Source organism: Oryctolagus cuniculus, chromosome 18, assembly GCF_051225735.1.
Source record: "Oryctolagus cuniculus isolate XC-2025 breed Fujian yellow rabbit chromosome 18, ASM5122573v1, whole genome shotgun sequence".
Classification (NCBI taxonomy): Eukaryota; Metazoa; Chordata; class Mammalia; order Lagomorpha; family Leporidae; genus Oryctolagus; species Oryctolagus cuniculus.
The window spans coordinates 46,416,320-46,434,429 of NC_142884.1; the positions used below are offsets into that span (position 1 = coordinate 46,416,320).

Sequence of the window (18,110 nt, forward strand, 5' to 3'; positions counted from 1 at the left end):
TCAAAATAACCATGACACTGTTGACTCTCGCTAAGCTGCTCAAGCACCTTGCAGATGAAAGTCCCCAAATATTTGTCCACCAGAAGGCTCATGCCTACGGTTCTGGGTGATCGTGTTTAGAATTGTCGTTCATTGTTACTCAATTTTAGCAACTGATCATATGCAAGGGGGTTATCATGCTTTGTTCATTTCCAATTAAGATAACCAAAACTGTGGACACAGGTGGGATGTATGTCCTTTGATATATGACTATGTGCAGTAGAACACGTCTCAGTTAACCAGGGGTATGTGGTAACCCACAATACAGAAGGCAAGGTCATTACTGCGTAATCTCTAGGAAGCTACTACGTTCCCTATATTGACTTTGATTTCCCTTCTTCAATATGGGAGTGACCCTCTGGATTCCATAAATGGTGCCTAACAATCCACACCTATCTGATGCCCACCCAGCTCAAGCTTCCTTAAAACTTGCTTTTGTTTCTTGAATGTGTAGAACCATATTACACCCCGGCACTTTTGTGGCACCTGCAGCCCTAACACTTGACTATCACACATCAAAGCTGTTTGCCTGAATACAAAATAATGACAGAACGAGAGATCGTGATAGGGAAAACAATCAGACTGGAAACTCTTCACACCAAAAATAGTGCCATGTGGCTTCATGCCCCATTGAGAACCCGGGTTCGGTGACACTCACTCTGGTTTACTGACTGCCTATCCATGAGGAAAACACGTTAATTACTGTTTAGCTCTGTGAGGTACTTCTGTCATCTACCTGTCTACATGTACAAACACATGAGGGGTACTTTGAAATGTCCATGGAAAAATGGAATTGAAAGGTAAGTTTATTTTGTTGCACAAAAAATTTTGAAATCTGTGGCCATGAAAGCTTTTTTAGAGTTAGTTCATAATGAACATGGAAAATGTTCATTATGAAAAAAACCTATGTACGGATTTTACACATTATTTTGCACCAGCATAAACCTATCTTTTAACTCCATTTTCCACAGGCTTTTCGAAGTATCTCATGTATACCTATATATTGCAGATACAAGTATGATAAATATACATTACATATATGTCATACACATACAAATAATTTAAAACGAATGAAATAACAGGAGACCTAAAGTGGGCAAATCCCCACTCTGCTTCCGCTTGTACCTCTGCTAAGCCAAGAGATGCCGGAACAAGACACATCTGTGCCTCAGTTTCCTAATCTGCTCTCCGAGGTTGACTCCTGCCCCATGTAGAGTGGGAAACGAACGAACACATGCACAGAAAATTGCTTTGAAAAGCACAGAGTGCTATACAAATGCGAGAGATAATGAGATGTTTTACAAAAGAGCATTATTCCTCTGCCAAGAAGTGTACACCCACTTTCACGTTTCCTATCTGTGAAGGTTCTTCTTTGAAATTAAATTGAGACCATAACCAACATCCCTCCCAGGGCTGCCTGAGGTTTCACTCAGCAACAAAGCCGGAGTTTCTTTTCATCCTTCATCACGTTTGAGTTCAAGCACCAAGAGGTACGTTTTACCAGTGGTGAAAATAGCTTTCTTTTCACAGCAGAAATGTAGCAAATGATCTCCCTCTTGATACTAATGTAAGGATAAGACTTTTTTTTCCCCCTTACAGTTGATTTGGCTTTGTTGATGGTGTGTTTTTGCACCAGAAGCAGGGCATGTGGGAGGGAACAGGAAGTGCTGCCTTTATCTATGCATGTGAGTAATTAAATATGGAAATATATTTTCAAGTGGGAATCTTCTTCCATTTTTCTTTCAGCTTTTAGTGTCAACTGGATACTCCCTGCTAAAAAATTAGATAACTCAGAGTACCCTTTCCTTACTTAGCTATCTTCAGTGATTTCTGAGTTACGCACAAGTCCCCAGCAGACCTACACGTTTGCTCGCAAACTCCCTTCCTGCTCACCTCCACAAAAGCACTGAGTCCAATTTTGTGAGATTCTCTACCGCTGCTTCCCAGTGCCTGCGTTTTCAACCTAAGGCGTGCTTCTCCCCTTGGCTGGAGATGTCTCCTACTTCTACCAGGATATGACTTCCAACTCAGCCTATGGAAATCATGCCCAATCTCAAGATGCACCTTTTTTATTTTATATTTTATTTTTAAAATTTTATTTATGTATTTGAAAGCCAGAGGCAAAGGCAGAGGTAGAGGTAGAGGTAGAGGTAGAGAGGTAGAGAGAGAGAGAGAGAAAGTCTTCCATCCGCTGGTTCACTCCCCAAATGACAGTCACGATAGGAGCTGGGCCAATCTGAAGCCAGGAGCCAGGAGCTTCTTCCAGGTCTCCCACACAGGTGCAGAGGCCCAAGTACTTGGGCCATCTTGTCCTACTTTCCCAGGCCATAGCCGAGAGCTGGATTAGAACAGAAGCAGCCAGGAATCAAACCGATGCCCATATGGGATGCTGGCATGGCGGGCCATGGCTTTACCCATTATACCTCAGTGCTGGCCCTCAGGATGCCTCTTAAATGCCGGTAATCCCATGTAGCTTCCTTGCTTCCCCTAACCAAGCTCAATTTAATTCCTTTCTAAATGGATCTTGATTTGCTTAAATTAAAATAAGTCACCATGTCTCACACTGGAGTACTTGGGTTCAACTCTCAACTCTAGCTCCTGACTCCAGCTTCCTGCTAACGTAGACCCTGGAAGGCAGGATGATGGCTCCAGCAGTTGGATCCCTATCATCTGGGGTATCTGGATTGAGTTCCAGGTTCCTGGCTTCAGCTCCAGCCCAGCCCCATTCACTATGGGCATTTAGGGGGAACCTACCAGCAGAGTACTCTTTCTCTCAAATAAATAAATAAAAATTAAAACCACACACATCTGCTTTATGCCACTTGTTGGCTCAGCAATCCTTCCTTTTGGTGGATACCCTCCCCACTCCAATAAAAAAATGAAAGCTGGTGAAGTTAAGGATAGTCTTGCTCAACTTTTGATACAGATTTCAAACACATACCAGGTACACAGAAGGCTCTGTTTATGTTTGCATCTCCTTCGGGACCTATCAATGTTTTGCATGTAGCAGAAACAAATTTAAGTAATTAAGGCCTTAGGCAAATAGAGCTGCCTGTCTGTGTATCTGACTCATGGATGGTTCAGTGTTTCCTAACACACTGACACACACAGCCCTTACACCTGTAGGACCACAATCTCCGAGAGTGGGAACCCGGGGGGCTTCCTGCCTTAAGATTCAGGGAAAGTGTTTATCCATGAGGGTCATTCAGATACTCAGCAAAGCCAACCCTGTTTCAGGGGCTGGAGAGAAATTTGTACATGGTGAACTACATGTTTCTAAGAGAATTCTAGGGAGGTTGTGCATCTGTGTGGTTTTCCTGGTAAGGCACATTTCTTATAAATGGATAACCTCAAATATGAGGGTTTTCTCTCAATATCCGAATGATAGGTTTTCTTTACCTCACATTATTGTCTAATAAAAATAACATTTTTGAATGTCTCTTTCTCAAACTTCAGCCTCCTAAATCTACTATTTTCAGCAGATTATCCTTTTTGTGAATTGTGCCCACTAAGCCCATTAATTTCTGCTATCACTAAATGCGTGTGTGTGTGTGTGTGTGTGTGTGTGTTAGGGAACAGCAAAATCCTTACAGTGAACCAGAATTCTAGAGTGAGAGTGATAGATTACATGTCCATGCTGTGTCATATCCAATTAACTCAAATTGACTGTACACTGCATTATTCTGTTAGTGCATGGAAGATCAATAAGTATGGGGCAAATCCACCCCAGCTCTCCACTTTCCCATCCGATTCTAGTAGGTCTGAGACGGATCATGCTACTGTGATGTGTACGCCACAGCTCCGGCAGGCAGGTGGTGCATAGACACCATTCAAACTTGGCCTATTCAGTCCCAACTCCTCTAACTCTCCATTCATGCATAGCAAAACACCATCTGGTCCTATTTTGCCTCCAGCAATCACAGCTGACCAAAAACGATAATAACAGCTGTTGCAAAACAAAAGCCAAACAAAGGGGGCTGGGGCCGGGGGGAAGGAAAGGTTAGATTGAAGTCCAGTGCTGAAAAATGCTCCGTGAAGTGAGAAATGGGAAAGAAACCCTTCAGATGAATGGACGGACACAGCGGACGCCTCCTACTTAAACTTGAGATATTAATCCATCTGTCCAGAGAGCCTCCAACCTCCATCAGGTGGTAAGATATTGCAGAAATTACGCTGCGTGGAAGCATTTGAGCTTTTGTTCTTTGAGTCGGGAACTAATGACCCCGTGTCAGCTAAAAAAGAAAACTCCGTATGTTTTTTCATCACCCGGCAGAACAGGTTAATGCAAAAAATAAGTAAATAAAATATTTAGCCACAGTGATAAAATAATGTCCACACGACAGGGGGAGACACGAGAGAGAGAGAGAGAGAGAGAGAGAGAGAGAGGAGGTGGGGGCGCGGGGGCACCATTTACCAGGTGTACACTAATCAGACACCACATTTCTCATGCCTACTTTTCATTACCCAGATTTATTGCTGACCTGCAACAAAAAAAAAGTTCACCAAGTACTTACTTAAGTCTCAGGAATAGAAACCAGTGTCATGTAGAAATTGAAACACAAGCTGATTCTTAATACACCTTCATGAATCTTAGGAAAAATAATTTAGAAACAAGGTTGGGGAATTTGTTTCATGATTCAAGCCTTTTGACATTTTAAATATATAGTTTTGCCTAGTGATTAATTTTTTAAACTGTAGTAATTAAAGTATTTTTTCTCCCCCCTGGAATTGACCATCAGCGGCTTAGCAGCATTTAATCAAATGTGATAAAACCTAAGATTTATAAAATCATTTAATAGATGTTACAGCACCTGCTTCTAACTGCAAACAGTTGAAAACAGACTTCACTTGCAATTAAGTCTTATCACTAGTGACATTTTTTTCCAAGCAATTCTTCATGGGTTTTCAAAATGACAATTACAGAACTAATACACAATTACTGTCACATGTAGTTTAGCAATTAATTTTGAAGACATTTGTCTAAAGGTTTCACAACAGAATATAAAATGGTTCTTATTGTTATGTAATGTTAGTTTCAATTCCCAGCAAATCTCTCACCATCAGCTCTGCCTCTGATGGGCCTGCAGCAAGCAGATCAGTCCTTTGTGGAGGACAATTGCCCTCTTGTAGATGTGATTAGGCAGCGCTCTAAGACTGTTTGAACACTGATACCTGTCAACTAATACATCTCATGAAAAGTTTCAATTTAGACATAAATTTTTCTAGAGCAAGAAATCTATAAATTTATAATTAGAATCTCTTGCTGTTCAATATTTGTACATAATACAGAGTATGAGAGGATTATGAAATATTGAAAGCTGAATTCATTATTCATAACCCACAACATACAGTAAATATCCTTTGAAATACAACAACTTTGAGGAGTACGTGCTCCATTATTTTCTGAATGTCTTGCACATAGCGGCAATGGACAGCATCATGCACACCCTGTGCTCTCCAGATTAGGATTCTGGGCAGGGTTGACACTTGCTGTTTTTAATTTTCATTTTATCATAAGCAGTTTAAGACTGTTGCCAGTGGTAATTTGCAATTTTTATCAAGACCTCTTCATTATAGCTTCTGACAGGACAGATGCTGTAATTAATCATGCAAGACAACTGGGGATAGTGGTCACACCGCTCTCAAAGTGGAGCCGCCACAGAGCAAGAAAAGGGGGAAAGAAATGGGCACAGAAATAATTATTTTGGCTTAAGAATTAGCATTCACCATCCGTTCTAATGGCAAGAACATCACAATGCCAGCTAGTTCCAGCCCCAAATAGAGAATGATTGCTTTTTTTCTTATACTCACCTTGTACTTGCCTTTAACAAAGACTTCCAATGGTGTGTGTGTGTGTGTGCGCACATGTGTGTATTTAAATGTCCTGGTGATGGGGCTGTGCAACCCAAATTCTCAGCCAGGAATATCAGATTTCCAATAGAAAATGGAAGATGATGTTAGGGCCCAAGTTAAACTTGGGAGGTGGCCCATTTCCCCATCTTTCACGTATTCAAGGAACCAAAAGTGAAATTTGACATATCATTTTATTTGAAAAGTGAACAGTTTCCTTGTCATTGCATCAAAATACAGTCCACAGTTTTTACTGAAATGTGTTTATTCTATAGCAAGATAAAAGCATTTTTGTTTTAGTTAAGCAAAATACAAACAACTTAATTGCTGCTATCGTAACTCATAAAAAAGTATAAAACAGCATAAAAACACAATAAGCAACGTAGCCATGAATGGTTTATGTCACCAGTGTTTACGTTAAAGCCTCGTTTAGGAAAACTTTACAACACATGATATGAAAACTTACAACTTTGAAAGAAAATATTTACATTGATTATTCAGATGTGGTGTGCCTTTTAAATATTCTACCGGTATTACATCATAATAAAAACTCTTGCTTTTTCTTTTTAAATCTTAACCTTTGTAATAACTGTTTTCATTTAAGTGCATTTCCCTTTTAAAAATACAGTGTTTTTTTATTTTTCGAAACTTGTCACTCAAAACACGGGATATAATATTCACATTTCTTTCCTTCTAATTGGAATGACGAGGGCGGGCTAACAGTGGTCAGAGATATTGTTACAACATATACTGTGGTTTCATTCGGATAAAAAGTGGACAGGAGTCAATAAATGAATCTAATCACTTGCATTTTTTTTTCTGGAGAGATTTAGAAAAAAAAATAAGAGCTTTGGCAAAAGTCTGTGATTTACATTATTTTTTTTTCATGACAAAAAAAATGCCATCAACTATTCACATCATACAAACGTTTGTATGAAACTGAATCTTCATATTTCAGGTAGTTACGACTGTGCTTTTTTATTTTTTAGGGCTTCAGGAGTTCAAATAGCCTGGAAGTGCAGCTTACTCACTTCTGGAGAAATAAGGCCATTTTCTATGACTCAGAGAGGCCAGTTTATAGTCATCAGTATGTCCCAGGATTCATTAAACGGTTTGATTCACATATTGTAGGTATAGCCTGAATAAATAAAAAAAGGCATCACATAAAAGAGCACAGCTTTTCTTGTTTAAAAACAAAGTGATTTAGAGTCAGCTAAAAGGTGTTACCCAGCTACACTGTAGTTCTTATTGCCTATCTAATAGACACTTGAGAGGACCGTTTGATCTGTTACACATTTCTGCATAACCAACACCCACTTACAAGTTTCCGCCAATATGCTTTCCCCTCCTCCGCCACTCTCCTCGGCGAGCACCGATCCACCTGCCACGGCGTCTTCAGAAAATACTGACCTGCGACAATACTTGAGTCTGTGTCTGAGGCTGGATTTGCGACTGGTGCTGTTGAGAGGCTGGCTGGGGGCTCCCGATGGCGGGGATGGGGGATGTGATCTGGGAGGTGACGGGGGAGTGCTGCCGGGGGGAAGGCTGAGACTGGTGCTGCAGCTGCTGCAGCTGCTGCAGCTGGAGATGCTGCTGCAGCTGCTGCTGCAGCTGCTGTTGGTTGATTTGCTGTTGGAGATGCTGCTGCTGCTGCTGCTGCTGCTGCAGGTGCTGCTGCATGTGGTGCTGGAAATGCTGCTGCTGCATCTGCTGCTGGATCTGCTGATGCATTTGGTGCTGCTGCAGCTGCTGCTGCTGCATCTGTTGCAGCTGCTGCTGCTGCTGCTGCTGTTGCTGTTGCTGCTGCTGCTGCTGCTGCTGCTGCTGCTGCTGCAACTGCAGCTGATGCTGCTGGGTTTGCACCGAAGGGCTCACTTGGGTGGAGGGTGCTGAGCCGACCATGGTTGTTCCCATGGAGCTTAGCAGCGGAGCCCCAATGTTCGAGGGCATGTTGGCTGCAATGGTGACCGATGTGACGAGCTGGCTCATGGGAAGTCTCATGGTTAAGGGTTTGGGGGCGATGGACCTGGGGAGTGATTGTTGGAGAGTCTGAGGTGACGCTGGCACTGTCCCATGTTGAGACAGTGGAGTGTTGAGAAGGAGGGAGGATGTCAGATTGGTTGACGCCAGGGTCTGCTGAACAGAACGAATGGTCTGGGCTTCTGCTGATTCAGCGGCAGCCTGCGTTTGGGGACAGAGATTTCCAGAATGTCACAACACACAAGTGTTTAAAACGCTTCAGTATTTGAAAAATGTTCTAAGTTGATTTAAACAACAGCCCCTATTAGCCATGCCCTTTGGCTCATGCCTATTCAGTTTCCCCTGGGGTGGAGTGGCAGTCCCCTACCCGTCGAGTCTGGGCTGGCCACGTGCCTTTACATTGGCAACAGAATGTGGTGACAGTGACACTGTCCCCATTCCAAACCAACACCTCCAGAGCACTCGATCCTTTCAGCCCTCTCGGAACCCACTATCACCATGTGCACAAGGAAGACGCGTGGCTCGGTGTCCTGACTCTCAAGCCAGCTCACTGCCATGGATGTGAGTCCAGCCCCCTCCAAGCTGCAAGCTGACCCAGACAGAAGGGCAGGCTTACACCTGAAGAACAAGCCAGCTGACTGGTACTCCCTGGGAGAAAAGCTTTTCTCTATTGGCTTGGGCTTTGTGTCTGGTTGTTACGCAGCAGGATTGGAGCAAGAGATAACGGATACACATTTTATGAGCAACAATTCCCCAATATTGAATTCCATATTAACTTCACTACTGAGTACCAGGTAGTGAAAGACAATGGCAAAGAGGCTACCTGAGCTCAAATCCAGCTCCACTAGCTGACTACTTTGTGACTGGGCAAGTGACGTCACCTCTCTTTTTCTCAAGCTTCCATATTTAAAACATGGAGGCATTGGGTACTAACCCTGTGTGCAGGTTGTGAGATTTAAATTAACAGGCCTACAGGGAACACTGACCAAATGTAAACTGTGTTTATTAATTAGCAGGCACTACAACCAGAAATCTACCAGTACTAGCAAACTTCAAAGCCCTGGGTTGGCATGATTATTTATAATGGGGCTCACTTGAATGAAAGCAAAACATAACTGAATTCCCCCAGAGGTACTAAACTTAAGTACTTTACAACCTTAGTAATGTTATTATTTGCCAGCTTTTCTTGAAGATTTCCAGAATTTATCAAAAGTCTTAGATAGGGGCCAGCATTGTGGCACAGTGGGTAAAGCTGCTGCCTGGGATGCTAGCATCCTGTAAGGCTGCTGGTTCAAGTCCCAGCTGCTCCACTTGCAATCCAGCTCCCTGCTAATGTGCCTGGGAAAGCAACAGAAGATGGCCCAAATGCTTGGGCCCCTACACCCATTTAAAACCAGGAAGAAGCGCCTGGCTTTAGCATGGTCCAGCCCTGGCCATTGCAGCTATCTGGGGAGTGAATCAGTGGATGGAAGATCTGTGTGTATGTGTGTGTGTGTGTGTGTGTCTCCCTATCTTTCTGTAATTCTGCCTTTCAAATAAATAGATAAGTAAATATAGAAAAAGTCATAGATATTGGGACATCATTCAATACTCATGGAACTGAGTAACCTGTTGTAAGTTAAACAACAGATGTAGGGCTCAACACGTTGAATAAATACCTATTATATTTTATGCTGAAAACATAAAATAACCTCCACCAAAAAAGAAACAGGTTTACCAATACAACAGTGATTGGAATAATTGATCTAAAGCCTAGTTTTTCCCTCTGAGGGTCTTGTTTGCTTGTTTGTTGTTGGGGGGAGAGGGTGGCAGAGGCACCTTGCAGGCATTAAGTGGCCGATTCGTATCTTTAATGATTGTAAGTGTTTACGTCTATATTTTTATGACTTGGATATATGAAATCCTATTGGAAGAAAGCCAGAAGTTATCATTTACATAGTTACCCAATGAAGGGCAAGTCATCTCTGCCAGCTTCAGTCTGAAAAAATGTGAGCTTCCTAAAGCACCACCCATAGGCAGGCAGCTCTCTGCCTTACAAAAGCTCAATGGGGTGCCTGTTGCTAGAGGGTCACCCTCTAAAATCTCAGGGTAAAAAGAGCCTGTAGATACTCAAAATTACCTTCCAAACACCATTAGGTCACCTGTGAAGTAGGACGCATATGGTTTAATACATATGAGCATGCACATAATTCTTAGGTGCTTTAATATTTTTAAATCACCAAGTTAGTCTTAAGGCAGAAACACAAGAGACATCTCTATTTAGATATCCAGGCAGCTGCATCACTCCCTGGCCACTGAAGCCATCTGGGGAGCGAACCAGAGGTTGGAGGATCTCTCTCTCTCTCTCTAACTCTGACTTTCAAATAAATAAGCAAATTTTAAAAAAAAGCACACTATTAGCATCTATTGCATATTTTTGGTTCAGGTGGAAATTATCCTAAATTCATACCTCAAGGGCTAGTTAACTCCCAGGTCTCTGAATGTAAGTGTAGGAGCCACTGAAACTGCATTTACTGAATTACGATCACAACAAAACTGAACCACATTCTAGATTTGTTCTTTTTAGATTCAGTCTATTGGTTTCACAGTGTGATGGAAGTCCATTTGCAAGTGTGTCTGAACCCTGATTCTGGTATTCAGTGTGTAGCTTTTAAGTTACCCTTTGTAAGCCAGTGATGGTGGTTATTTCCTAAATGCCTTTTGAGCAACTGGTTCTTGGCTTAAATCCACATATGGTCAATTATTCATGCCCTAATGCACAAAGATCACCTATACCTGCTTCTGGGTGAATGAATGAATAAATGATCCACTTAAGGACATTCTCCATTCACTTCATTCCATCTAATTAACGACCCACTCTATTCCTCAATTCCTAACCTCTGCAGCCCATCCAATCCCTTGTTTACTGCCAATGTGCCAGATCAGTATATTGTCCGATGTCTGTCTTCCAGAGCCTTAGAGAAAAGCTTTTGCTAGAGACCTGATAAATGTTTTCTCTTTCTAATGATGTGGGAAGGGTCCCTAGAGCTGTCAACAAAGGCGGGGGGACCTCTGTTGATTTGCTTCTGAGCAGCTGCCAGTGGGAGAGCTTAACATGAAGAAGAAACAACTCAGGTGACGAACAGAGAAAAGGGAGTCAACCCTTTGAAAACGGGGCTTTGAGACCCTGTGTTGTACTTGAGATAACAACAATGACAATAAAATCGCATCCCTGCTCGCCAGAAGCGCATCAAAAGCAAAAACGTATGAGTTCAAGTGATCCCCGCAAAGCCTTTTGAATTCTAGGAAGGCAAAGACAACATTAGTTACGACGGTAAAATAACGTAAGAGCTCGTGCTCCTCTAGGGATCAAGGTAATACTAATAACCTGGAGTAGCATTTGCGTTGGGATATTGCTGCATATTACAATAATCAGGCCCATTGCACACACGCTGTATGTATAATACATATACTATTTGTGAGTACTTTTGGAGCACACTTGATTTTAAATAATCATGAAGTTTATTTATTTATATGATATGGAACAGTTTGGTCAAAAATGCAATACTGTCTATTAGAATAAAGTAACCACTGGAGAATTTATGACATCATGGCCCAAAAAAAAAAAAAAAAAAAAAAAAGAGCCTAACAAACATATCTCCCAGTCTACATAAAAGACATTAACATGATCCCAACCCCTGACCAAACGAAAGATTTAGAGGCTCTACAAAACATATCTCGGCAGCTACATCCTATCGATAGAAAGAGCGGCAAATCTTTTGGAAACACTTTAGATTCAGCTGCTTAAATGAACTTATGTTTGTTGTGTCATCATTCTAATCTCCAGTAGAAATAAACAAGCTTCTTTTCTTTTTTTTTTTTTTGACAGGCAGAATGGATAATGAGAGAGAGAGACAGAGAGAAAGGTCTTCCTTTGCCGTTGGTTCACCCTCCAATGGCCGCCGCGGCCAGTGCACCGCGCTGATCCAAAGGCAGGAGCCAGGTGCTTCTCCTGGTCTCCCATGGGGTGCAGGGCCCAAGCACTTGGGTCATCCTCCACTGCACTCCCTGGCCACAGCAGAGGGCTGGCCTGGAAGAGGGGCAACCGGGACAGAATCCAGCGCCCTGACCGGGACTAGAACCCGGTGTGCCGGCGCCGCAAGGGGGAGGATTAGCCTAGTGAGCTGCGGCGCCGGCTAAACAAGCTTCTGAGGTGTTTGAGATGCCGTCGTGATGGCCTCTTAGGGCAGTGGCACGCGTGTGCTCATGGCTGGAGGGCTGTGTCCCGCGCTCTTACCTTAGAGACGAGGCTGGCCCTGTATGCAGCAAGGGCCTTCAGGTACTCTTTCTTGGCAGCTTCTGTTTTCCTTTTATAAACCTATTAAAAGACCACAATTAGCACCACTTTAGCGGAGACGTTCTCAGCTATGAGCTCATAGAAACATAATTCACATAAAAAGTGGGTCTCTGTGGCATTGACTTTGAAACGTACACACACATACACACACACACACATGCTGAGATATTAAAACAGAGTAAAACCCTGTGCCCTCACTGAAGCCCAATTGTTTACTATTGCAAATGATAAAAAGATTTCACGTTGCAGCGGAGAGTGTTTTGAGAGCAGCGGCCGAAGGCCTCGTGCTAAGACGATAAATAAGGTGGCAGAATAATAAGCCTTGCTGCAAATGGCTTAAATTATGGAAAGTAATGAGTTTATCCACCAATGTCTTTTTTACCTCCCACACATTTCTATACTGCACCAAATAAAAGAATAAAAAATGAGGACAGGTAAAGTGTGTGAAGACAAAAAGAACAGATGCAGGACTTTCAACTACAGCTTTCTGTGGCAGGAAAAAAAAAAAGAAATAGAGAAAGATGGGCGATTTCCATTAGGGAGGCTCACGAGCTACATAAACAAGCCCCAGCGTGTCCAGCGTAACTCGGGCTTCCTCTCCTTCAGTGGTCTCGCCCACAGCTCGACTTTCTCTCCAGAGTTTAAAAGTTAGGGGCAGTGATTCGGCATGTCCTTAAAATGAACTTTCTGAGATAGAAAATCAGTCTGCTAGCAGGATGCTTCAAAAAGTTCATGGAAAATGGAATTCAAAGAGTAGCGTATACTGTTGTCTTCCAAAAATCAAAATCTACACATAGGTGTTTTTTTTTTTTTATTATACTCATTCCTCACGAGCTTTCTGACGACTCCCTTATATGCATTGCTTCAAAATTTTTTTTGCATAAAAATATACTTCTCTTTTTAATCCCATTTTCCTCAAACATTCTAAAGGATCCTCTTAGTGTGACACTCACTGCAAATAAACAGGACAGTCCTATAGTTCCACCATCCCACTGAAGCAAGCTACTCGGAATGAGTTCATGAAACAAGTTTATGATTTGTAAAGAAAAATCGGGTTTTCCACTCTGGATTCCGGGAACAATTATTCAGTTTTATCACTCATAGCGGCCCTTCCTTCTGTGGATACGGAAAAGTTAACTCCCATTAATGGTAATTGGAGTTTCATGCAAGGAGCAAGGGGAGGATCGACCCCCAAGGATCCCATTCTTCTCTTCATTTGTGCGGAGGAGTTGCGCAGGCAAGGAGAGGAGACTAAGCCCCTGAGGAAGTATCTCCCACCAGCATGGCTAATCTCTGAATACCTCTCACACTGCCTAGCTTTCAAATGAACTTGGAATAAAATTTCAAATGCCCAGTGATAATAATGAGACATGCAGAGGCAGCTTCAAAGTTTGGAAACCCACCAGGATAGCACAAGGGTTCAGAAACATGATCAATGGAAAGGCAAGCAGGATGGCCCTAATCCCTTTGTAGTGCTCTTTTTGAACAAAGGGGAAAAATTCCACATTATTTAAAATGAAAAGATTATCATCAAAAGTTTACGCTTGCAGGCTATTGCCTGGATTTCTTCCAAACCTCCTCGGAAGGGACTGTGAACGTGCATCCTTAACCTGACCGAGAAATCCATCCAGCAGGAGAGTCTGGGCTTAAATGCTTGTGTGTTTTAACTCCACGGCTTAGGAAAGCTTTCATAAGACGCAGTCATATTAAGTGAAAGGGAGCGCCCGGAAAAGGTGCATGGAACATTCTAGCGGTCTGAATCTTTGCCTCACCTGCTTTTGTTCTTCTCCAAGACTGTCCCACATCGATGCTACGATTTTTGAGACCTCGCCAAAGGTTGCATTGGGGTTTTGACCTTTGATGGCAGCCTGTGTGTCTCTGAAAAACAGGGCATATGCCGACACTGGCTTCTGTGGCTCATTGGGGTCTTTCTTTTTCTTTTTCTTTGGAGTCTTGGGCTTCTTGCCACAGTCAGGAGCTGCTCTTTTCTCTCCAATGGCCTGCAAAGCAGGAAGAAAAGTCACTGCCTAGGATGTTCTTGCAGAGAATGCAGTAAAAGTTAACTCAGCTCTACAATGGTTCTTTTAAGGGTTTTGCTTAGCATTGTCAACAGATGAATCACCACCACCTTGGGGGAGGGGTAAATTTGCTTAGAGTTAACTGGACAGCAGAGATTAGCATTTAGAACATTGATTAATGAGGCCCAGAAGTATCTTCAATACATTCACAACATATGCTCTAAATAGCAATTATGAGTAATGAGAAACAGAACACTTTGTACCAGGCAATGCTATATATATGCTCTGCTACCCACATCTCCATAAACAAAATATTTTACATTTTCAGAGGCTTTAGATGTCAAACCTAAATAATATTCAGGACATTGATCATATTCAGATATTTGAAACCAGGTCCCTTCCCATAGTCAAGGCCATATGCATGATTGGTCTGAATTGATTTTTAGGCTAATTTTTTTTTTTACCAGAATGTCACTTTGCTAATGGATTTCAATAAACTCAAACGAAAAGGAGCTATAATCTTCACACCTGGGCGATAAGGGTAAGATACTCTACTTTCTAAAGACTAGGATAACAAGAAATGTTCCCCATAAATATGAACAATTTTATGTATCAATTAATAAAAAAGTATCAAAATCACTATAGCTAGAGAAAGAAATGAATACTCTCTATAAAGTAAAAAATCTATGGAAGCAACAGTTGATAGTTAAATGTTACGAGCACAGCTCCCTAAATTCATGTAATACTAAGCTCTTATTTGCCTGCTATCACCATCTAATTTCACTGATTTTATATTTATCAGAGAAGTGGAGGAAGTGATTTATGAACCTTATTTTAAGCCCATGTTACAGTATGAGTATATTGAAGATGATTTTGCAGTTAACTTCAGCAAGAATCCTCAAGTGTTTGACAAAATCTATTTTAAAAGCCAGCCATGGGCAAGATCAACTGAGATAGATTCAAGTTACTAACAGATTGGTTTTTAATGGCTTTGGATCCTAATTCAAATTTCCTTGAGTATTATTACTTTCTGAATAACAGTCATCTGGAATTTAATTCAATTATTAAATTCTTAGAGAGAAAACTGATAAGCGATTTTCTTTCCTTGAGAACGCTGAACCTCACGGTGTTGCGAAACCACTGGCTATTTTTAGGAGGGCCTACTGTTTGCGCTGTTTGAGTGATAACAACATCCATACTTTCCACAAGTCATGACATGCTTCAGAGAATGTAAGATCTGATCTCACCTCTTATCCAAAATGCCAGTTTTCATAACTCATACAATTAGCTCAATAATTCTGTGGACCTCATCATCTTTTTTTTCCAAATGCTCAAATTAAGTGAGACTTGTTTAATTCTATTTAATGAATCTGTACTTACAAGTGAGTCAGATGGCTTTCAGTCAGAGCTTTAATTGGAGCCAAGTTTTCCTTTAAGGAAAACATTATTTTCACAAGAAAAAAAATTACATATACACAGATTTTTCTAATTGAGTCAAACAATTATATTCTTGTCCTAGGAGAATATTTGGCACTGTGAATGCCAATAAAACCCTGACCAATGGCAAGATGAAAGTAAGTTTCAGTGCAGATTTTTCCAAAGAAGAGGAATTCAACTGTATTCTCTATTAAACAATTTTCAAAAGTCGACAACCATGGATGTCATTTTTGGAAAACATGACTTGCCCTAATCGTTAAGGATAAATCAGAAATGAAGAATCCCACAGTTTAAACAAAACCTCAGAGTTAATTCTCCCAAAGGAAGTTTTGTGTAGTTGACCTAAAAGGGTTGGAACAGCTGGAGAAATAGCTTTGCCCAAAAGAGACAATCGATGATCATTTTAATCTTCCTTCCTTAGCTAAGTTGCTTAAAAGTAAACAAATTGGATTCCCTTCTTCACATAAAACCAAGGCCCTGCTCAAACCGGAGCTCACAAGTAGTCACATAAAAGGATCTCTTTAGACATGATAACTTCAGTCTGGTACAGAGAGGATATTACGATCAGTGGACATAAGTAGAGCGGAAACAACCCAGTTGAAGGTGCAATGGCCAACAGCAACCTAGCTGACTTATACTCCTTGCGTTTCTTCTGCCATTGTTTCTCCCTGGCCCACATTCAAGTCCTTGGGTCTGAGTATTAGCACCCCCGGCCTTACCAGTTCAGCATTTACCATCAGTGTACCTGGGATACTCACTTGATGCTGTAGACCAAACACTTCCTCTTGAAATCCCTTTGATTTCCACAGAACTCTAACCCCCCTCCTCTTTCGTTCACCCTTGTCAATCGTTTCTAGTACCTCTTCTTCCGTTTGCCACTTAAAAATAAACCATGCTCCGAGTTCTAGCTTTGACTTGCTCTCTATGAAACTCTGATTATTTCCACATCTTCTATTTATGGGCTGATGCTCTCCATGAATGGACTTTTGGACTCAACCAAATGTGCTGAACTCTCAGCTTCCCCCAGGGGGAAACACACCTCTCTCTCCTGGTTGATCCTCTCCTTTGTGGATTTCCATGCTGGCTCTCAAAGTAAAATCTAATTCATCTCTTACTTCTTTAAATTCTAATGGCTAGGCCGGCACTGCGGCTCACTAGGCTAATCCTCCGCCTTGTGGCGCCGGCACACTGGGTTCTAGTCCTGGTCGGGGCACTGGATTCTGTCCCGGTTGCCCCTCTTCCAGGCCAGCTCTCTGCTGTGGCCAGGGAGTGCAGTGGAGGATGGCCCAAGTGCTTGGGCCCTGCACCCCATGGGAGACCAGGAGAAGCACCTGGCTCCTGTCATCAGATCAGGGCGATGCGCCGGCCGCAGTGCGCCAGCCATGGCGGCCAATGGAGGGTGAACCAACGGCAAAGGAAGACCTTTCTCTCTGTCTCTCTCTCTCACTGTCCACTCTGCCTGTCAAAATAAATAAATAAATAAATAAAATAAAATAAAAAATAAAAAAATTCTAATGGATAGCCCAAATCTTAACGATTCTTTCATGTTTATGTTTTTATTTGTTTGAAAGGCAGAGACACAGGCTGACAAGAAAGAGATTAAAAAAAAAAAAAACTACTTGATGGTTTGCTCCCCAAATGCCCTCAACGGCTGAGGCCAAGCCGGGATGAAGACTGTGAATTCAATTCAAGGGTCCCCCACAAGCATGGCAGGGACTCGAGCCAGCACCTGCTGCCTCTCAGAGTGCACATGAGCAGGAAGCTGGAGTCAGGAGCTGGAGCCAGGACTCGAACTCAGGTGCTTGATGGGATAAGGACACCCAAGCAGCATCTTAATCGCTATACCAAATGCCCACCCCTGACTCATCCTCTTCCATGTTTCATTTTAATCTGGTGTTTCCTGCACCCATTCCTTCCTTTCATGAAAGCAAGCCCAAACAAAGGGTCTTCTGATTGGTTTTCTTTTCTCTGGTCTTCCCTTTGTGAATGCATTCTGTATAGAACTAAAGCATACATTCCCTTCTGCCATTCTTCCATGCAAATAATTCACCAGTTCTCAATTACCAACAGAAGGAAGGCCACCCCCATTTTAAGAAATTTGTTCTTTCAACTTCTATTGCTTTCCTCCCCCATGTCAAACTCCATGATACCCATAAATTGACAAGTACTTTCCATTGCTCTACATTGTTCCTCTCCCAGAATACTGGCCTCTCTCTTCTGCCTCACAAACTTTTATGCATCCTCTCAGACCTAATTCAAATACAACCTTCTCAATAAAGTCTTCTTCAAAGCACTCTCCCAAGCAGAATCAATTATAATCTCAGCACAGCAGATACATCCATTATACACTAATCACATCTGGAGCTGGTTTTAAACATTGTTATTCAACCCCAGTGGGGAGTCTCCTGGGCAGTGACTCCCTTGTACAATTTTATATCCTGAGAACCAAG

General features: G+C 42.1%; 1 protein-coding gene across 2 annotated transcripts in view; it reads right to left on the bottom strand.

The window, feature by feature from the left end:
* Positions 1-6,064: 6,064 nt before the first annotated feature.
* The window catches only part of TOX3 (TOX high mobility group box family member 3), a 114,609-nt gene continuing 102,563 nt past the window's right edge, over positions 6,065-18,110 (bottom strand). For both annotated transcript variants that reach the window (XM_070062678.2, XM_051846759.3), the window contains exons 5-7: positions 13,978-14,205; positions 12,146-12,226; positions 6,065-8,070 (exon numbers count right to left, since the gene is read on the bottom strand). In XM_070062678.2, coding sequence (XP_069918779.1) covers positions 7,285-8,070; positions 12,146-12,226; positions 13,978-14,205 — 1,095 coding nt within the window. In that variant the 3' untranslated portion in view covers positions 6,065-7,284. The remainder of the gene's footprint in view (positions 8,071-12,145; positions 12,227-13,977; positions 14,206-18,110) is intronic.